The 22,720-nt window shown below is 40.0% G+C and overlaps 1 protein-coding gene across 4 annotated transcripts in view; it reads left to right on the plus strand.

The window, feature by feature from the left end:
- Positions 1 to 9,869: 9,869 nt before the first annotated feature.
- LOC133538470 (CASP8 and FADD-like apoptosis regulator) overlaps positions 9,870 to 22,720 on the plus strand; it is a 61,985-nt gene continuing 49,134 nt past the window's right edge. For 2 of the 4 annotated variants that reach the window (XR_009803004.1, XM_061880118.1), the window contains exons 1-5: positions 9,878 to 10,040; positions 12,708 to 13,043; positions 17,371 to 17,476; positions 17,625 to 17,760; positions 22,327 to 22,370. Coding sequence is in view for 3 of the 4 variants with exons in the window: in XM_061880118.1 (XP_061736102.1) it covers positions 12,718 to 13,043; positions 17,371 to 17,476; positions 17,625 to 17,760; positions 22,327 to 22,370 (612 nt within the window). In the remaining variant the exon portion in view is untranslated. Of the gene's footprint in view, positions 10,041 to 12,707; positions 13,044 to 17,370; positions 17,477 to 17,624; positions 17,761 to 22,326; positions 22,371 to 22,720 lie in introns of all 4 variants that reach the window. The other 2 variants (XM_061880119.1, XM_061880120.1) reach the window with 2 other exon arrangements.

The following is a 22,720-nucleotide window of genomic DNA, read 5'->3' on the forward strand; positions in this document are numbered from 1 at the left end:
ATTGGCCGAGCAGGGCGGAAGTCTTCTTCTTCTTCTTCTTTTGTTTTTATGGCGGTTGGCAAGCAACCTTCTGGTGTGCATTACCGCCACCTACTGTAATGGAGTGTGGACCGAGGTGGATCCCTACTCTATATTCTTTTACTTAACCCAGTGTTTTTTAAATATGTGTATATTGCTTTATATCCTATGTTTTCTGAATGCAATCCTAATATATCTCCCACTTCTAACCTAATATTTTCTTTTGCTAACTTATTTTCCAGTATTTCTCTTTCTCTATTATATTTCCTACATTGTATTAAGACATGGTCAACATTTTCTATCTGGTGGCAAAAATCACACAGCCCTGTAGTATGTTTGCCTATCAATTTTAGTGAACTATTTAGATATGTATGCCCTAATCTCATTCTAATCATAATGTCTTCTTCCTTCCTATTTCTACCCCCTCCTCTCATTACACCTACTTTCCTCTGGACTTTGTAAAACTCTCTACCTTTTGTTTCCTTATTCCAATTATCCTGCCACTTTTTATTGTGTTCTATCTTAATTATGCTCTTCACTTCTTCTTTACTGTGCTTAATCTCCATGTTTACTTCTGTTTTAGTGGTTGCTTGTTTTGCGTATCTATCAGCTAACTCATTTCCCTCAACTCCTACATGAGCAGGAACCCAGAGAAATGTTACCACACCTCCCGCTTTATTTATTCTGTAGATTGCCTGAACTATTTCATAAACTATATCTAGTCTTGTTTCTGATGTTATGTTTTTTATGCTCGTCAATGCACTGCTGGAGTCCGAGCACACGACTACTTTCCTAGCTTTGTTTTCCTCTATCCAGTTAACTGCCATATAAATTGCTACCAATTCCCCCGTAAAAACAGATAGTTTATCACTAATTCTTTTATTCAACACTATATTTCTCTGTGGGATAACTGCAGCAGCTCCTACTTTACTATTTATAGTTTTTGATGCATCTGTGTATATCATAATATTATCAAAAAACATTTCCTCAATCCGTTGTTCTATTTGGTAACTATTTAAATGTCTATTCTTCAGTAACTGCATGTCTACCTTTGGGTTTTCATACATCCACGGTGGTATTGCAGGAATTGGTACTGTAGGGCTCACTTTAATATTGTCAATTTGTGTTTTTTTACATATATCTCCTATTATCCACCCAAAACTATTCATTTTTTTCTTCCCTTTTTCTTGGCAATTTATTAGCACTTGACGGGTTGGATGTCCTTGCTTGGATCCTTTTAAGTTTGCCCAATAAACTGCTGAGAGTTGATCTCTCCTCATGTCCAAAGGTTTTTCATTCATTTCTACTTGTAATGCTGCCACTGGAGTAGATTTAGTAGCTCCACAACATAATCTTAACGCCTGCGACTGGATCCGGTCTATTTTCTCAAGTAGAGTTTTTGAAGCAGATCGATAAATAATGCATCCGTAGTCGATAACAGACCGAATTAAAGTGATATATATTGTTTTCAATGTTAACCTATCAGCCCCCCAATCTTTACCCCTCAAAGCCCTCATTATATTTAACACCTTTTTACTTTTCTCCATTATCTTGCTGATGTGGGTTGACCAGTTAATATTTTTATCAAACCATATTCCTAAATATTTAAAAACTTGTACCTCTTCTATGTTTTCTCCATAGAGTTTTATTTGGAGCTTGTTTTGTATTTTCCTCTTCGTAAAATGTATGACTTTTGTCTTTCCAACAGAGAATCTTAAACCCCAAGCCGTCCCCCAGTCTTGAACATTATTTACCGCTTTTTGAATCTTCTTTTCTATATAATTTGTATTTCTACCTCTCTTCCACATCACTCCATCATCAGCAAACAATGCCACCTCCACTAACCCTTCCACTTCACTAAAAACTTCATTTATCATGATGGAAAATAGTACTGGACTTATTATACTCCCTTGTGGGGTCCCATTTTCCACTTTGTATTCTCTACTATATTCATTTTCTATCTTTACTAATAATGTTCTACTTGTTAAAAAGTCTTTTATCCATCTGTACATTCTTCCTCTAATCCCAATCCTATTTAGTTTCATCAGCAACCCCTGTTTCCACAACATATCATACGCTTTCTCTATGTCAAAAAATACCGCAATTATACTTTCTTTATTTATTTGTCCCTTTCTAATTTCCTCTTCCAGCTGCACTGCTGGGTCATTTGTGCTTCTTGCTTTGCGAAAACCACTTTGGTAGTTTTTTATAATTTCTTTTGACTCTAAATAATATATTAATCTTTCATTAATCATTTTTTCCATTACTTTGCCCAAATTTGAGGTCAATGCAATCGGCCTATAATTTCCTGCCTCTTCCGGATCTTTCCCTGGCTTGCATATTGGAATTATTACAGCTGTTTTCCACTCATCTGGTAATTTTCCTTCTTCATATATCCTATTATATAATTTCAAGACCACTTCTTTGCCGATGCTACCTAAATTTTTGATCATTTGATAACTCACCAGGTCTTTCCCTGCCGTCGTATTTTTAACTTTTTTTAAAATTCGAACCATTTCATCCAAAGAAAATGTCATATCCACAGTGTTGATAAAACTATTATCGTTGTCTTCCTTCATTTCCTCAATATTTACACTAATTGTTTCTTCTCTCTTTTGTTTTTCTACATTTTTCAAATTATCATTACTGTGCACTTTAACAAAGGTTTTTGCTAAAAGTTCTGCTTTTTCTTTATTTCCTACCACACTCCGCATTCCATCTTTCATCACATGATTTTTATGTTCTTTTCTGAGCCCTGACATTCTCTTGATCATTCCCCACACCTGGCTTAAAGGAGTAGTTCTATTTAGTGTTTCACAAAAAGTTCTCCAATGGTGTTTTCTTGTTTTTTTAATAACATACCTTACTCTAGCTTGATGCCTTTTATACTGGATCATGTCTTGGAAATTATGTGTTCTTCTCAATATTCTAAATGCTCTATTCCGTTCTTGTATTGCATCTGTGCACTCTTGTGTCCACCACGGCACTATCTTCCTTCTTCTCCCTATACTATTCCTTGGTATGCTCTGTTCGGCTGCTTCTATTATGCACTTTGTAATATCTGTATTTAATTGTTCAATATCTTGATTTATATCTACTTCCTTTAAAGTTATGTCGGTAATTTCCCTAAATTTCTCCCAGTCACCATGATTATACTTCCATCTTCCTTCTATCCTAGTGCTTTCTGTCCTATGATTTATGTTTATGTGAATGACGATTGGATAGTGATCACTTCCCATTGTGCTGTATTTATTTACTTCCCACTCCACCTTTCCTGCTAACCCTTGTGACACTAGTGTTAAATCTATTGCTGTTTCTTTACCCGTGACGACATCTAACCTTGTTCCCGACCCATCATTCACACACACCAGTTCTTTTTCCTCCAAAAGTGCTTCCAATGTATCCCCATTCCAGTCATCCCTTTCACCCCACATTGTGCTATGTGCATTAAAGTCACCACACCAAATAATATTGCCACTCCAGTGCTCCATTATTGTTTCTAGTTGGTGAATTTCTAATTTCTTGCATGGATTATAGAAGTTTAGTACTTTGTATCTTTCTTTATTATTCCATACTTCTACTCCTACTATCTCTAGTTCTTGTTTTACTTTTAATATTGAATAATGCATATCTTCCTTAATAAATATGGCACATCCTCCTCCTTGCCCATCATTCCTATCTTTACGTATCGTTATATATCCTTTTATTATAAAGTTTAATTTTGGCTTCAGCCATGTTTCTTGAATACATATTATATGTGGTTTATTTTTCATATTATTAATATATCCCTTTAATTCCTGTCCGTTTGCTATCAGACTTCTGGCATTCCACTGAACAATTAACATGGCGTTGGATTGTGGTAACATGACTCGGTCTCGTCTACTCTCTGTAGCTCACCTTGCACCTGTTCCCAGGATAATTCTTTTAAATTTAGAAACTTTGCTGCTGCTTTGACAATTATTTTGATTTTCTCAGTCTTGTTTCTAGCCTGTTCTGTACAATTTATTACATAAGCCAGGAATACAACTAGTTTATCCATGGAAATTCCTGTATTTGCTGCCTCTTGTTTTTTATTTCTTGAACTATTTTCACTTCTGTCCTGTTCTGCACTTTCTTGATTTCTTATTTTAACTGCCTCTGCATAAGTAATATTTCGTTCAACTCTGATTTGCTGTACTTCTGTTGCCTGTTTTCTTATGATGCAGCCCCCATACGCTGCTGTGTGATTCCCGCCACAATTACAACACTTGACCTGTTCATTTTCTCCACATTGTCCATATTCATGCTCTCCTCCACACCGTCCACATCTCATCTTAGCATGACACACACTAGCTATGTGCCCATAGCGTTGGCACTTGAAACAACGTACTGGGGGTGGCACGTAAGCTCTAACATAGAAGCTTAGATACCCAATCATGATTCTCTCTGGAAGGACCTCCTCTGCAAATTGCACTAGCACGGATTCGCTCTCAGTCTTTTCACCGTTCCTAAATGCCATCAATCTTTTCATCGTAGTGACAGTTCCTCCTTTTATTTCTCTTTTCAGATCATCTAAATTTTCTCCTCTTGGGATTCCTGTCACGACTCCTCTTGCCCCCTTCCGTTCTCCCACTTCGATTTTTTCCTTTATTATTTTGTTGCACAGTTTTTGCAATCGCATTGCTTTGTTCTTTTGCTCTCCATTTTTGCATTTAATCAACAGCCGTCCGTCCCTGAGCACCTTGGCTATCTCCACCTCTCCAATGTCCTTCTTTAATCCCTTAACCAGAGTCATCAAACTAATGTCATTCATATCTTGGTTTGATTTAAATGTATAAATTATCTTATATTCATCCATCATAACCCTTTTCCTCTTATCAACCTCTTCATCGTCTTCATGCACTCTTTTAGTACTCGCCTTTCCTTCACTCCCTCCTCTCCCCTTCTTTCCTCTCTCCCCTCTAGTCCTATCCATTTCCATACTATCCTCATACATCCCGTCACTATCCCCTTCCATCTCGATCCAGTCACAAAACAGCTTATGCTCAACCGCCAAAACAGATTTAGATACTCTCGCCGCCGCCAAATTCACTCCAAATGTTTGGTAGTTCCGCGTCTCTCCTCGTCTGTCCTTCCAGGTCACCCCAGGGCGGAAGTCCTCGCTCGTCTCAACGGTAAAGGGGGGGAGGAGCGAGATGCGTTCAAGCCCGTCGGACAGCACATCGGGCCCTATTCAGCAACCCATCCATCCATCCATTTTCTACCGCTTATTCCCTTTCGGGGTCGCGGGGGGCGCTGGCGCCTATCTCAGCTACAATCGGGCGGAAGGCGGGGTACACCCTGCACAAGTCGCCACCTCATCGCAGGGCCAACACAGATAGACAGACAACATTCACACTCACATTCACACATTCTTTTTAAAGGCCTACTGCAGCGTTTCTCAAAGTGCGGGGAATAGAGACATGACAGGAACTGGAGGGAATTTCACTTAAAAAAATGTTTTATTATTATATTCTTGCGGGCTTCACGGTGGAAGAAGGGTTAGTGCGTCTGCCTCACAATACGAAGTTCCTGCAGTCCTGGGTTCCAATCCAGGCTCGGGATCTTTCTGTGTGGAGTTTACATGTTCTCCCCGTGACTGCGTGGGTTCCGTCCGGGTACTCCGGCTTCCTCCCACCTCCAAAGACATGCACCTGGGGATAGGTTGATTGGCAACACTAAATGGTCCCTAGTGTTAGAGTGTCCGACCTGAGATCGGCAGGTTGCGAGTTCAAACCCCGGCCGAGTCATACCAAAGACTATAAAAAAAATGGGACCCATTGCTTCCCTGCTTAGCACTCAGCATCAAGGGTTGGAATCACCGCTGCTGCCCACTGCTCCCCTCACCTCCCAGGGGGTGATCAAGGGGATGGGTCAAATGCAGCGGACACATTTCACCACACCAATGTGTATGTGACAATCATTGGTACTTTAAACAAGCAATAACGCCAGGCCGACTGACTGGCAAAGACAGGCTTAAATAAGGGTCTTGATCCAAATACATGCACCTGGGGATAGGTTGATTGGCAACACTAAATGGTCCCTAGTGTGTGAATGTTGTCTGTCTATCTGTGTTGGCCCTGCGATGAGGTGGCAACTTGTCCAGGGTGTACCCCGCCTTCCGCCCGATTGTAGCTGAGATAGGCGCCAGCGCCCCCCGCGACCCCAAAAGGGAATAAGCGCTAGAAAATGGATGGATGGATGGGTTATGAACTGCTCCCCCTCTGATCAACATATGAAATAACAATTGTGTGTAAAAAAGTGAAGTGCTCCCCCTCTGGCCAACATATGTAATAACAAGTCCATCCATCCATCCATCATCTTCCGCTTATCCGAGGTCGGGTCGCGGGGGCAGCAGCCTAAGCAGGGAAGCCCAGACTTCCCTCTCTCCAGCCACTTCGTCTAGCTCTTCCCGGGGGATCCCGAGGCGTTCCCAGGCCAGCCGGGAGACATAGTCTTCCCAACGTGTCCTGGGTCTTCCCCGTGGCCTCCTACCGGTTGGACGTGCCCTAAACACCTCCCTAGGGAGGCGTTCGGGTGGCATCCTGATCAGATTCTCGTACCACCTCATCCGGCTCCTCTCCATATGGAGGAGCAGCGGCTTTACTTTGAGTTCCTCCCGGATGGCAGAGCTTCTCACCCTATCTCTAAGGGAGAGACCTGGAAACTCATTTGGGCCGCTTGTACCCGTGATCTTATCCTTTCGGTCATGACCCAAAGCTCATGACCATAGGTGAGGATGGGAACGTAGATCGACCGGTAAATTGAGAGCTTTGCCTTCCGGCTCAGCTCCTTCTTCACCACAACGGATCGATACCACGTCCGCATTACTGAAGACGCCGCACCGATCCGCCTGTGGATCTCACGATCCACTCTTCCCCCACTCGTGAACAAGACTCCTAGGTACTTGAACTCCTCCACTTGGGGCAGGGTCTCCTCCCCAACCCGGAGATGGCACTCCACCCTTTTCCGGGCGAGAACCATGGACTCGGACTTGGAGGTGCTGATTCTCATTCCGGTCGCTTCACACTCGGCTGCGAACAGATCCAGTAATAACAAGTGTGTGTAAGAAATTGAAATGCTGCCCATTTGGCAAAAAATTATTATTATTTTTTTTTTACACAGCGACATACTGCAATAACTTGAAGAAAATAATGACGATTAAAAAACTATTACAAACAAAAAATTCCCCACCCAAAAAAAATATTTACAAAAAGTTGACCTCTTTTTATATTCGCATATATTTACATAATGTTGTAAATAAAAATCTTTATATATCTAGAAAAGTTGAACATCTAGCTGGCTGGCATCACCCACGCACCTCCTGCAAATGAAGTGCGCATGTGCAAAGCTAGCACTTTTAAGTTCGAAATTTGAATACAGTGTTTCATCACTTTCATGTCAAACTAATATAAATCATTGAAACAGTTTACCCTACATTGTTTTGCTCAAATTTGACACTCTTCACATTTAACAATGCAAAAAAAAAAATGTATTTAAAAAAAGGATCAAAAGCAGAAAGGTCATTTGCAGTTCTAATCCATCCATCCATCCATCCATCCATCATCTTCCGCTTATCCGAGGTCGGGTCGCGGGGGCAACAGCCTAAGCAGGGAAACCCAGACTTCCCTCTCCCCAGCCACTTCGTCTAGCTCTTCCCGGGGGATCCCGAGGCGTTCCCAGGCCAGCCGGGACACATAGTCTTCCCAACGTGTCCTGGGTCTTCCCCGTGGCCTCCTACCGGTTGGACGTGCCCTAAACACCTCCCTAGGGAGGCGTTCGGGTGGCATCCTGACCAGATGCCCGAACCACCTCATCTGGCTCCTCTCGATGTGGAGGAGCAGCGGCTTTACTTTGAGTTCCTCCCGGATGGCAGAGCTTCTCACCCTATCTCTAAGGGAGAGCCCCGCCACCCGGCGGAGGAAACTCATTTCGGCCGCTTGTACCCGTGATCTTATCCTTTCGGTCATGACCCAAAGCTCATGACCATAGGTGAGGATGGGAACGTAGATCGACCGGTAAATTGAGAGCTTTGCCTTCCAGCTCAGCTCCTTCTTCACCACAACGGTCATCACTTTCATGTCAAACTAATATAAATCATTGAAACAGTTTACCCTACATTGTTTTGCTCAAATTTGACACTCTTCACATTTAACAATGCAAAAAAAAAAATGTATTTAAAAAAAGGATCAAAAGCAGAAAGGTCATTTGCAGTTCTAATCATATATATATATAGATATTTTTTTTTTTAGCGTCAACACGCTTTATTTTGAAATCCCTAACCGGATGTCCGTGGGTTAGTGTTTTTTCGGTTGTATTTTTTTTTCAATTTTTTAACCTTTATTTACAAACAGACGAGAAACAATTATCAAAATAGTACAAAAACAGTACAAAACAGTGCCAGCGGGTTGTAACTAAAATAGAATACAAACAACTAAATAAATAAATAAATACGTAAATATACACACATATATATACATATATATATATATATATATATATATATATATATATATATATATATATATATATATATATATATATATATATATATATATATATATAAACAAAGTGCAAAGCCATAGGGTCACTCAATTTCAGTAAATTACTTAAATTTGGAACACAGCATCATCGTTTTCACAGATTTTTGGTTGTTAGAGATAGAGTGTTTTAATGTAGGGTTCTAAATATTTTTTAAAGGCACAAAAGACAGGTCAACTATTGAGAAACTTACATTTATGAATATAAAACTCAGCCAATAGAATAACAATAGAATAGATGGCGCAGTGGAAGAGTGACCGTGCGCAACCCGAGGGTCACTGGTTCAAATCCCACCTAGTACCAACCTCGTCACGTCCGTTGTGTCCTGAGCAAGACACTTCACCCTTGCTCCTGATGGGTGCTGGTTGGCGCCTTGCATGGCAGCTCCCTCCATCAGTGTGTGAATGTGTGTGTGAATGGGTAAATGTGGAAGTAGTGTCAAAGCGCTTTGAGTACCTTGAAGGTAGAAAAGCGCTATACAAGTACAACCCATTTATTTAATAGATTGATTGATTGATTGAAACTTTTATTAGTAGATTGCACAGTACAGTACATATTCCGTACAATTGACCACTAAATGGTAACACCCCAATAAGTTTCTCAACTTGTTTAAGTCGGGGTCCACATTAATCAATTCATGGTAATAGAATAGAATGGACTTTATTGTCATTATATTTGCATATAACGAGATTAAAGACTCCAATTTAGTAGTGGGAACAAATATGGGGTAAAATAAATAACACAAGAGCTAATAAAGGAAAAAAACCTAACAATTGAAATAAACAGACTACTATCCAATAAAAATAATAAGCAATCCTGTACAATATACAAAACACTATAGAATATACAGAACAAGATAATAAGGTTGCAAAGGTAAAATTCCTTTTTTTTGTATCTTTACTACAGCGTTGATCGCAATGAATTATGCAAATGAATTGACGTCACCAGGGGCGACAGGACTTTCACGACAGCCAATGGCTGCTTTTCTTACTGAGGAGTTGGCCATACTGTACTGTGATTGGCGGAGACTATTTCCGCGTTGGCATACATTAAGAAATCATGCTTTTATTTTGGTAACGAAGTATTTTTTTAGATGGCGACTATTTCCGCCTTGGAAATCATTATTTTATTCTGGTAATGAAGTGTTTTGCCTAACTAAAATTCAAATAGTATTTATAATTTAGTTTCTAAACGTAAACGTAAACGTAAATTCAAATCTTATGTATAATTTAGTTTCTAAACGTGCACGTATTACGCCTACTTTGTTAGATAACCTAAACCCCGCCCCTTTCCACACAGACACTTCCTCTTCGAACTACCGTAAAGACTTTCCGAACAGACTGTGGGTAGACATACTTCCTCTTCATTTCACAGTAGTTTCAGTATTATCTGGTCGGAAAGTTACCACTCTTTAAAAAAAATTATCGCCCTAACATTCGCTGACAACAGACAACTATTACGAGGTAACTTTAGCGTGTGTTATTGATAACTGTACAGGACTTGAAACCAACAGTGATGAACATGTCCTCTTTTGCGGGGTGTCCGGGCGTTTTTTTTATTTTAAATGCTTCAATTGTCCGGCATTTTGAATTAGAGTTGCGTGTATTTTCAATGTACGTCCAGGGTTAAGTTACCGAATATATATTACTCGAGTTGGTGAATTCTAGCTGTAAATATTGTAGCGGGGGGCGGGACTTCCGGGGAAGTTAGGGAAGTGACGCTGTTGACAGGAAGTGTTGGTTTTTGTTTTAAATGTTGACTCTGCATTATTATTTTTTTTACAGAAGCCTAAAATAATTGGGTCAGAAATGCTACCTCTGTTTTTGTTGTTTTTACTGATTTGGGAAATACCCTTCACCTATGGCAGGGGTCTCAAACTCACTTTACCAGGGGGCCACTGGATGCAGAGTCTGGGTGAGGCTGGGCCGCAAGAAAAGGTTTCCTAAAATTATTTTTTTTGCATAATTCTCAGCATGGAATATATTTGTAATTAGCTGACGCACGGAGAATAATGTTATTTTCGCAATGTGTGTCGTTTTGCTTCCCCCCCCTACAGCAACATGGCAGTCGGCGGATAATAGCCTGGAAAGTATATATATATATATATATATATATACATATATATATATATATATGTAGGTGTGGGAAAAAATCACAAGACTACTTCATCTCTACAGAACTGTTTCATGAGGGGTTCCCGCAATCATCTCCTGATGATTGCGGGAACCCCTCATGAAACAGTTCTGTATAGATGAAGTAGTCTTGTGATTTTTTCCCACACCTACATATTGCGCTCTACCACGGTATCGAGCACTATTCTCTGGATAATCCAATCAAGACATATATATACATATAAACAAAGTGGAAAGCCACTTTGGCTATGAAAACTAAAACTCGCACAATGGGAGAACTATGAACATAAAAAAAACCTTACAAACTATGGCATGAAAAACTTACTTGGACCGAGAAAGAGCATGGATCATCGGCATGGATAACATAGGTGTGTAGGAGGTGATAGAGGGTGAGTAGAAGGTGATGTCGCCAGGCTGACTGCCTGGCAACTGCAGGCTTAAATGGTGACGTGGTGATTGAAAACAGGTACATGAGTTCAAGTGAATCAGGTGCGTGAGTCGTGAAAACAGGTGAACTGATTGGTAGTCATGGAAACAAAAACAAATCAGGGTGCGCAAAAACAGGAACTAATGGAGTCAAAAACAAAACAGAACATAATTAAACAGAACATGATCACAAAGACATGACAGGTTTTTACTTAAAAATGCACACATTTAGTTGTATTCAGTGTTTAAAAAATATTATACGGCTCTCACGGAAATACATTTTGAAATATTTGGCTTTCATGGCTCTCTCAACCAAAAAGGTTCCCGACCCCTGCCATAGGGGATAGCGAGTGCAAAAAAGTGACGGCTCCCGGAGTGTTATCCAGCATCATATAGAAATATATGTAGTGTTCATCGTGTGCGGCAATGCAAATAAAACGATTAAAAAAAAAAAAATTACGATTTGAATTGGTCCAGGTTATCGGGGACTGTTATTACTGACGGACAGGTGTCGCACGTAAGAAAACCCTTATCTCCATGGCAACGTCTCTGTCGCTTTCACTCCCTTGCCGCTTTTCCACTAATGCAGGGGTAGGCAACCCAGAACGTTGAAAGAGCCATTTTGGACCCAAATAACACATCGCTGTCAAGCGGCATTCTTATAAAACCTGCGGGCCGCACTTACATTAAACTTTCCTATTAAGGTGGGGGCCGCAAAATAACGTCTCGCGGGCCGCGTGTCGGAGACCCCTGACCTATGGTGTATTCTCTGAGAACATCTGTTTTTATTGCAAATGTTTTGAGGCATTGTTTATATTTTTTTACATCAGAATGGTCCACTAGACTGAGAAGAGACATTTTAAAGAATGGGCTGTTTTTTGTTTAAATATAATTAACCTTTTTTGAGGCATTATTTATGTGTATAATATATACAAGAGGTTATTTTTGAATATTGCTACCGCCGTACTTTTTTAAAAACTGTGAATGTTACATTATATATCGTATTTCCTTGAATTGCCGCCGGGCATATAGTATGCGCCTGCCTTGAATTACTGCCGGGTCCAACTCGCTTCGCAAAATAATTAGCGCATGCTTAGTATTACCGCCTGGTCAAACTCGTGACGTCACGAGTGACACTTCCCCTGTCATCATTTTCTAAATGGAGGAGGCTGATTTCAATACTGGTCATTTGAAATCGCATAAAGGGAAGAAGATTAAGAGCTATTCAGTTCGGATTTAAAGTCCAAGCTTACATCGCACTCAAATTTTTACTGCATGCCTTTGGTAAGTGCCGGAGTGAGAAGAGGGTTTTAAAATAATTAGCGCATGCTTACTTTTACCGCATGCCTTTGGTAAGCGCAGGAGTGAGAAGAGGTTTTAAATTAATTAGCGCCCCTGGTAAGTGTGACTTATTTTGTTATACTGTCAACAGAGGAGAAAAAATGTTTATTTAAATAAATATATTATTTATAAAGCAAGTTCAAGTATCATTGGCAAATTTTCACCTTGGCACGCCTTGGGATTTGAGAATATGGTCAGCCTACCATCCCTGTGTTATGTGTTTGTTCCCAGAATTATCCAAATGGCTTCTCATCAACTCCAGTGCTTCAATACAGTTCCAGATACAGAGACCAGTCAGAGAATTGACGAAATATCCGAGGCTCTCAGCCGCGACGAACGCAAGGAAGCGTTGTATTTGTGTGAAAGCTCGCACGAAGACAACACAGTGGCCAGCGTGAAGGAGACACTCCGCTCCAAAGCCATGAGCCATGGCACAGCTGGGAATATGTTCCTGCTGGAGCTCCTGGTGCATTTGGGAAGGTATGACATTGTGAGGAAGGTGTTTGGTTTCAGCAGGGATGCGGTGGAGAGAAATCTGGGGTCCTGGCAGGTTCTACCAAAATTCAGGTGAGAAAACATTTCATATTTAAAGGTATCTAGTAGTGATGGGTTGATGAGGCTACATGTAGGTTTCGACACATCGCAAAACTGTATTGATACTGTGTCACTAAATACTGTTGGAGATACCGAACCCCACCAGTTTCATATGAGCATTCACCGAACCCTTCATTAGTAAAAAATACAATGTTTTTTGTTTCAAATTCAAGACAGTTATGTTTTTTTTTTCACTGGTGCACAAAATGAACCGTGCATCAACATCAATCAATGTTTACTTATATAGCCCTAAATCACTAGTGTCTCAAAGGGCTGCACAAACCACAACACGAACCACTACGACATCCTCGGTAGGCCCACATAAGGAGGAAAGCAATGGATGTCGAGCGGGTCTAACATGATACTGTGAAAGTTCAATCCATAATGGATCCAACACAGTCGTGAGAGTCCAGTCCAAAGCGGATCCAACACAGCAGCAAGAGTCCCGTTCACAGGAAACCATCCCAGGCGGAGGCGGATCAGCAGCGCAGAGATGTCCCCAGCCGATACACAGGCGAGCAGTACATGGCCACCGGATCGGACCGGACCCCCTCCACAAGGGAGAGTGGGACATAGGAGAAAAAGAAAAGAAGCGGCAGATCAACTGGTCTAAAAAGGGAGTCTATTTAAAGGCTAGAGTATACAAATGAGTTTTAAGGTGAGACTTAAATGCTTCTACTGAGGTGGCATCTCGAACTGTTACCGGGAGGGCATTCCAGAGTACTGGAGCCCGAAATGAAAACGCTCTATAGCCCGCAGACTTTTTTGGGGCTTTAGGAATCACTAATAAGCCGGAGTCCTTTGAACGCAGATTTCTTGCCGGGACATATGGTACAATACAATCGGCAAGATAGGATGGAGCTAGACCGTGTAGTATTTTATACGTAAGTAGTAAAACCTTAAAGTCACATCTTAAGTGCACAGGAAGCCAGTGCAGGTGAGCCAGTATAGGTATATATGTATGTATATATGTATATAAAGGTATATACAGTATAGGTATATATGTATGTATATATGTATATAAAGGTATATACAGTATAGGTATATATGTATGTATATATGTATATAAAGGTATATACAGTATAGGTATATATGTATGTATATATGTATATAAAGGTATATACAGTACAGGCGTAATGTGATCAAACTTTCTTGTTCTTGTCAAAAGTCTAGCAGCCGCATTTTGTACCAACTGTAATCTTTTAATGCTAGACATGGGGAGACCCGAAAATAATACGTTACAGTAATCGAGGCGAGACGTAACAAACGCATGGATAATGATCTCGGCGTCTTTAGTGGACAGAATGGAGACGAAAGAAGGCCGTTTTAGTAACGCTTTTAATGTGTGACTCAAAGGAGAGAGTTGGGTCAAAGATAACACCCAGGTTCTTTACCGAGTCGCCTTGTTTAATTGTTTGGTTGTCAAATGTTAGAGTTGTATTATTAAATAGAGGTCGGTGTCTAGCAGGACCGATAATCAGCATTTCCGTTTTTTTGGCGTTGAGTTGCAAAAAGTTAGCGGACATCCATTGTTTAATTTCATTAAGACACGCCTCCAGTTGACTACAATCCGGCGTGTTGGTCAGCTTTAGGGGCATGTAGAGTTGGGTGTCATCACCTTTTTCAAAGAACAAAAGCAACACACAACAACTTAAACACATGCAAATCAGTCTGACTTCTGCTGTTGACATATCCATAAAGCCGATAGGGAGAAGTTTTTATTTACACGATTAGTCGGGTGTGTCTTGACCTCCGCGGCGGAGGCTCCGTCGAACCCCTGAGGACGACTCATCCAACCCCTGGGGTTCGATTGAAAAAGGTTGTCATAAACGTTACTTAATTCATTAAAAGAAATAATAAAAAAAGAAGACAAATTTGTATACATATGTAAATGTATTCAGTTATAAACACTCATTCACTTTCTTCTTTCCTTTTTGGATCTAAACTTTACCGCTGCTGGTAGTTTTTATATAATTAGTTGTAGGTGTATTTATTTCAGTATAAAAGTGGAAAAAGGGTTTTGCTTGGGTCATGAAATGATGATAATGGTGTGTCAGGGCATACATATATTTTATATATAACACTTATATCTCTGGAGTCTACATCAACTTTAGATCTATTCCTCATTTCAAAATGTATTAGTTTTTTTATGTTTTTTTTTTTTTTTTTTTTCCGCCTTTTTTGTATGACAAAACTGTTTTTTTATGGCAAACACAAAATATGCAAAATCATCCACCAAAAATATTTTTCAAAGTGGAATATTTGATGTGATGTAATCAGGGTTGAGGTGGGGCGGGGGGGTGTATATTGTAGTGTGCCGGAAGAGTTAGTGCCGCAAGGGGGTCTGGGCATTTGTTCTGTTGTGTTTTTATATTGTGTTACGGTGCGGATGTTCTCCCGAAATGTGTTTGTCATTCTTGTTTGGTGTGGGTACAAGGTGTGGCACATATTTGTAACAGTGTTAAAATTGTTTATACAGCCACCCTCAGTGTGACCTGTATGGCTGTTGACCAAGTATGCTTTGATTAACAATCAATTAACTACTTTGCTCTCTGTCTCTGCCCCTCCCTCACAAATGTTGCTGTGTGCACACAGCTTCACAATTCGTTATGTATCATAACCCCTTCTTAACCCTGTACGTACACCGAAAATATACGCATATATATACATATACATATATATATATATATATATATATATATATATATGCATGTACTTTCAATATATATATGTGTATATATATAAATATATATGCGTGTACTTTCAATATATATATATACATATATATGTATATATATATATATATATATATGTATATAAGTATATACATATATATGTATACATATGTGTGTGTGTGTGTATATATATATATATATATGTATATATATGTATATATATATATATGTATACAGTATGTATATGTGTGTGTGTATATTTATGTATCTATACTCTGTTTTATAGTATATACAAAAGCACTATACATAGAAAAGGCATATGCACACAGTTTTAAAGGCCTACCCACCACGCAGTCTGATAGTTTATATATCAATGATGAAATATTAACATTGCAACACATGCCAATGCGGCATTTTTAGTTTACTAAATTGCAATTTTAAATTTCCCACGAAGTGTCGTGTTGAAAACGTTGCGGTATGATGACGCGTGCGTTTGACGTCTCGAGTTGTAGCGGACAATTATTTTCCAGCCATATCCAAGCTATAAGTAGTCTGCTTTAATCACATAATTACACAGTATTCTGGACATCTGTGTTGCTGAATCTTTTGCTATTTGTTCAATTAATAATGGAGAAGTCAAAGTAGATAGAGTGAGGTCTGAAGCTTTTAGCGTTTAGCCACACAAACAGCCGGTGTTTCCTTGTTCAAAATTCCCAAAGTTGAAGCTTTAATATGGAACAGAGCGGTCAAGCGAACATGTCAACCGGCAGTTTTCGGTGAGAAAATTGTGGTAATAAGACTGCTCTTACCGGAGACATCAGCGGAGCCAGCGTCCTCCAGCAGCTGCGTGACTTCCCTCAGAGACACTCACGGTTTAACACACCCGTGGCCACACGCCTACGACTTTTAGGTACTATTTAATCTCACTAAAACACTAGCAACACAATAGAAAGAGAAGGGATTTTCCAGAATTATCCCTAGTAAATGTGTCTAATCACATCTGAATCGCTCCCACTTTATTCAAAGTTTTTTTTTTTTCCTTTTTTTTTCTAGTTCTTCACTCTGAATTTCCTTATCCACGAATCTTTCATCCTCGCTTAAATTAATGGGGAAATTGTCGCTTTCTCGGTCCGAATCGCTCTTGCTGCTGGTGGCCATGATTGTAAACAATGTTCAGATGTGAGGAGCTCCACAACCCGTGACGTCACGCGCACTTCATCTGTTACTTCCGGTACAGGCAAGGCTTTTTTATTAGCGACCAAAAGTTGCGAACTTTATCGTCGATGTTCTCTACTAAATCTTTTCAGCAGAAATATGACAATATCGCGTAATGATCAAGTATGACACATAGAATGGACCTGCTATCCCCGTTTGAATAAGAACATCTCATTTCAGTAGGCCTTTAAATACATACCAAAACAAAAGTGAAGGGGCAAGTGGATTTGCATAAATTGCACCATTATTTACACAATTAAAACACACGTTGCACATTTTTCCAAAGGGTTTATGCCAAATTTGCCAATCAAATGTTGTTTGTATGTGTGGTTACACTGTTTAGTATTTATCAAAGGCAGTTGACTGATGTGTTTGTCTATGAAATGTGAATGTGATTCCTATTCCTGCAGAGTGCTGATGACTCAATTAAGTGAGGACATGACCAGTGGAGATGTAAGCATGCTTAAGTTCCTGCTGTCCAACATCTTGGGGCGTAAGAAGAGGGAACAAGCCAAGGTGATTGAACGTCCGTTCCGGTACATTCCTGGGTGGGAATATTTGTTGTTGTGACTAAGCCAAAACAGCATTTTTGATTGATGTAATCATGGCATTCCAGGACACATTCACTTCCTGTGCTAAATATTGCCCTACTTCTCTCTGGCAGAACTTTCTGGACCTTGTTATAGAACTTGAGCACCTGGGTAAAGTTTCATCCCAAAGAGTGGACATTCTGGAGGAATATTTAGTACACATTCGCCGGGTAGACTTGGCCAACAAACTGAAGGTGTACAAAAAGTCAGGTGAGTACTTTGACGATGTTGATTATAAAGAAATGATAATAGTTATAATTTGGCATTTGGGAAGATCAGAGCATGTGGAAGGAAGTTATGACTGGTATAAATGTTCACCCCAAAGGGGTGATAGCAGTGTTAAATTAACATTGAGGCATGATCAGACCCCGACCTGACCGCTTAATTTCAGATCCGATCATCTAAAGCGCAGTAAATCTTATGGCGTGGGAAAAATTAGTTCGCAGTTGATGTGCAGTATCTATAATTTTAACTGTAAGTCATTTGGTCAAAGTCCCCAGGAGAAAATTTCAGGTTCATCTATTAAACAGACAAGAAGCAAGGAATCATGCAGAGACAGAGTTCAATTTAGCTCAATGAGGAGAGACGTTTTGGGCTGTACTCTAGTTACGGAAACAACCTACGCTCTAAAGTCCAGCCCACGTGCTAATGTATTTTTTGGGGAGGTCCCTGGTTACATCACTGAGGCCGCCTCTAAAAGGAGTGGCCACACATTTCATGCAAAGCAGCTTCCACTTTGCACAATACGATCATCTAAAGCGCAGTAAATCTTACGGCGTGGGAAACATTAGTTCGCAGTTGATGTGCAGTATCTATAATTTTAACTGTAACTCATTTGGTCAAAGTCCCCAGGAGAAGATGTCAGGTTCAAACGCTGATGACATCTATTAAACAGACAAGAAGCAAGGAATCATGCAGAGACAGAGTTCAATTTAGCTCAATGAGGAGAGAGGTTTTGGGCTGTACTCTAGTTACAGAAACATCCTACGCTCTAAAGTCCAGCCCACGTGCTAATGTATTTTTTTTGGGAGGTCCCTGGTTACATCACTGAGGCCGCCTCTAAAAGGAGGGGCCACACATTTCGTGCAAAGCAGCTTCCACTTTGCACAATACGATCATCTAAAGCGCAGTAAATCTTATGGCGTGGGAAAAATTAGTTCGCAGTTGATGTGCAGTATCTATAATTTTAACTGTAACTCATTTGGTCAAAGTCCCCAGGAGAAGATGTCAGGTTCAAACACTGATGACATCTATTAAACAGACAAAAAGCAAGGAATCATGCAGAGACAGAGTTCAATTTAGCTCAATGAGGAGAGACGTTTTGGGCTGTACTTTAGTTACAGAAACAACCTACGCTCTAAAGTCCAGCCCACGTGCTAATGTATTTTTTTGGGATGTCCCTGGTTACATCACCGAGGCCGCCTCTAAAAGGAGTGGAAAGCAGCTTCCACTTTGCACAATACGTGACGGAATGTGCTGGGGGCCTTGTGATTGCCTTGTCTTTGCTTCGTTTGCGTGTTGTCGTTTTATCTTCGTTGAGGTCCTTCAAGTCCTTGGCTGTTAGTGGGCTACGACAAACAAAATATAAGCCGTGACTGATAACTTTTGTCCTTGCACAGATAGAAAAGTACAACTTGAGCACAATAGCTAATAACTATAGGCAACGGCCCTTTAAACATAAGAGTTGTGTGATAACTTGCACATAGTTATTCTAACAAGAAGTTTGCTAAAGTACAAACCCTTTTTTTCGCTTAAATATGTTGGGTTTCAGGTATGGGTTAGCTGAGACTTTCATGTGCGTCCCGTCATGATAGACATCTGTGATTTTCATGTTAATACGTAAAACTGGTAGGAGGGGCTAATTTTGTGTAATTTTAAAAGGTGGTGCTTGTGAATCATGTCTGAAATTTTATTTTTGGTGCCCCCAAAATATAACATTTTTCAAGTTATGGGGACTTTTTGTGCATGTGAAGGACTTCAAAAACGCATAGAAGAAAATCTGCGTTGTTTAGGCCCTAATAAAACAATCACTTAATGTACAATGTAGTGTTGTACCGGTACTAAAATGTATTTTGATACTTTTCGGAACTTTTCAATACTTTTTTTTTAGATAAAGGGGACCACAAAAAATTGCAATATTGGCTTAATTTCAACAACAACTCTTATGGTACATTCGAAATATGTTTCTTGTTGCCGGTTTGTCCTTAAATAAAATAAAACATATTGATTGATTAGTACCGCGACACTATACCAGTACCGGTATACCGTATAACCCAAGTACAATGGCAGCTCTAACTGGGATGCCGACTGATAGGATGTTCATATCGTCCTGTTTAGATGAAGAATTAATCATAATCCACCACCCAGGTAAAAAAAAAAAAAAAGAAGGTGGCCGCATACCAGCTGCCGGTTCTAAATTGAATGTCAAAGTTTACCAATTTAACGGTTTTACACCACAACCTTCTATTATCCAGGTGAGAGTTAGGTTTATAATATAGAATTTACTTTCTCTAACTCAGAGGCGATGCAGCAGTTCACTGGCTCAATATGTCAATATAGCAGTATAAAGTTAAAGTACCAATGATTGTCACACACACACTAGGTGTGGTGAAATTTGTCCTCTGCATTCGACCCATCCCCTTGATCACCCCCTGGGAGGTGAGGGGAGCAGTGAGCAGCAGCGGTGCCGCGCCCGGGAATCATTTATGGTGATTTAACCCCCAATTCCAACCCTTGATGCTGAGTGCCAAGCAGGGAGGCAATGGGTCCCATTTTTTTGTAGTCTTTGGTATGACTCGGCCGGGGTTTGAACTCCTAACCTACCGATCTCAAGGCAGACACACTAACCACTAGGCCACTGAGTCATCCTCTTTTGGATGACGGCGTTGCTTAAAGTAGTTATTCAGTGTTAGGGCTTATAATAAAAATATCCTTAATATTTTGTTAATATTCAGGTCACACAAGTATTGTTGGTGGATTTTGAATCTATTTGAAGGGCTTTATGGGCGCAATAGATTACTCCCGAGGTTAATTGTTAACCACTTCATACTTGCCGGATATTGAAAATATAAAAAACATTAAAAAAGGAGAACATGTGTTCTTGTCTTACATAGGGTTTGTGAATGATGGACAAAATACAAACCCCATTTCCATATGAGTTGGGAAACTGTGTTAGATGTAAATATAAACAGAATACAATGATTTGCAAATCCTTTTCAACCCATATTCAGTTGAATGCACTACAAAGACAACATATTTGATGTTCAAACTCATAAACTTTATTTTTTTTGCAAATAATATTTAACTTAGAATTTCATGGCTGCAACACGTGCCAAAGTAGTTGGGAAAGGGCATGTTCACCACTGTGTTACATCACCTTTTCTTTTAACAACACTCAATAAACGTTTGGGAACTGAGGAAACTAATTGTTGAAGCTTTCAATAATTCTTTCCCATTCTTGTTTTATGTAGAGCTTCAGTCGTTCAACAGTCCGGGGTCTCCGCTGTCGTATTTTAGGCTTCATAATGCGCCACACATTTTCCATGGGATACAGGTCTGGACTGCAGGCGGGCCAGGAAAGTACCAGCACTCTTTTTTTACGAAGCCACATTGTTGTAACACGTGCTGAATGTGGCTTGGCATTGTCTTGCTGAAATAAGCAGGGGCGTCCATGAAAAAGACAGCACTTAGATGGCAGCATATGTTGTTCCAAAACCTGTATGTACCTTTCAGCATTAATGGGGCCTTCACAGATGTGTAAGTTACCCATGCCTTGGGCACTAAGGCACCCCCATACCATCACAGATGCTGGCTTTTGAACTTTGCGTCGCTAACAGTCTGGATGGTTTGCTTCCCCTTTGGTCCGGATGACACGATGTCGAATATTTCCAAAAACAATTTGAAATGTGGACTTGTCAGACCACAGAACACTTTTCCACTTTGCATCAGTCCATCTTAGATGATCTCGGGCGCAGAGAAGCCGGCGGCGTTTCTGGATGTTGTTGATAAATAGCTTTCGCTTTGCATAGTAGAGCTTTAACTTGCACTTACAGATGTAGCGACCAACTGTATTTAGTGACAGTGGTTTTCTGAAGTGTTCCTGAGCCCATGTGGTGATATCCTTTAGAGATTTGTGTCGGTTTTTGATACAGTGCCGTCTGAGGGATGGAAGGTCACGGTCATTCAATGTTGGTTTCCGGCCATGCCGCTTACGTGGAGTGATTTCTCCAGATTCTCTGAACCTTTTGATGATATTATGGAGCGTAGATGTTGAAATCCCTAAATTTCTTGCAATTGCACTTTGAGAAAGGTTGTTCTCAAACTGTTTGACTATTTGCTCACGCAGTTGTGGACAAAGGGGTGTACCTCGCCCCATCCTTTCTTGTGAAAGACTGAGCATTTTTTGGGAAGCTGTTTTTATACCCAATCATGACACCCACCTGTTCCCAATTAGCCTGCACACAAATAAGTGTGTGATGAGCATTCCTCAACTTTATCAGTATTTATTACCACCTTTCCCAACTTCTTTGTCACGTGTTGCTGGCATCAAATTCTGAAGTTAATGATTATTTGCAAACAAAAAAAAAATGTTTATCAGTTCGAACATCAAATATGTTGTCTTTGTAGCATATTCAACTGAATATGGCTTGAAAAGGATTTGCAAATCATTGTATTCTGTTTATATTTACATCTAACACAATTTCCCAACTCATATGGAAACGGGGTTTGTAAGTCCAGTTAAAATTGTCACTGATGTCCCATTACTTTTGATTTCAGGAAACACAAATATGCTTGAGACCAAAGTACAGCAGACCTGCCAGGTACTAGAACAGTCAGACATGTGAAATGTTTGGACAAAAGTATTGGAACACCCAAGTAGGAATTCAGAGAGATATTAGAAATGTTTCCAGGTATGTTGCACCATAAAAAAAGTGAGCTTTTATGGACCCTGCTGGACAGTCATGCTAGAACAGAAAGTGGGCTTTACCTAAATTGTCCCCACAATGTCTGAAAACAAATATTAGATACAGAATAACAATTAACGAGGACCTAAGGCATCTGGTCCAAATAGTTGTGTCCCAAGACTTTTGTCCAGAAGTTTTCTCCTACATTGTACAGTTTATCCCAGCCTGTAGTGTATTTCTAATAGTCTCTGTCTGCATGTGTGTTT

This window comes from Nerophis ophidion, linkage group LG19 (assembly GCF_033978795.1).
Source record: "Nerophis ophidion isolate RoL-2023_Sa linkage group LG19, RoL_Noph_v1.0, whole genome shotgun sequence".
Lineage (NCBI taxonomy): Eukaryota > Metazoa > Chordata > Actinopteri > Syngnathiformes > Syngnathidae > Nerophis > Nerophis ophidion.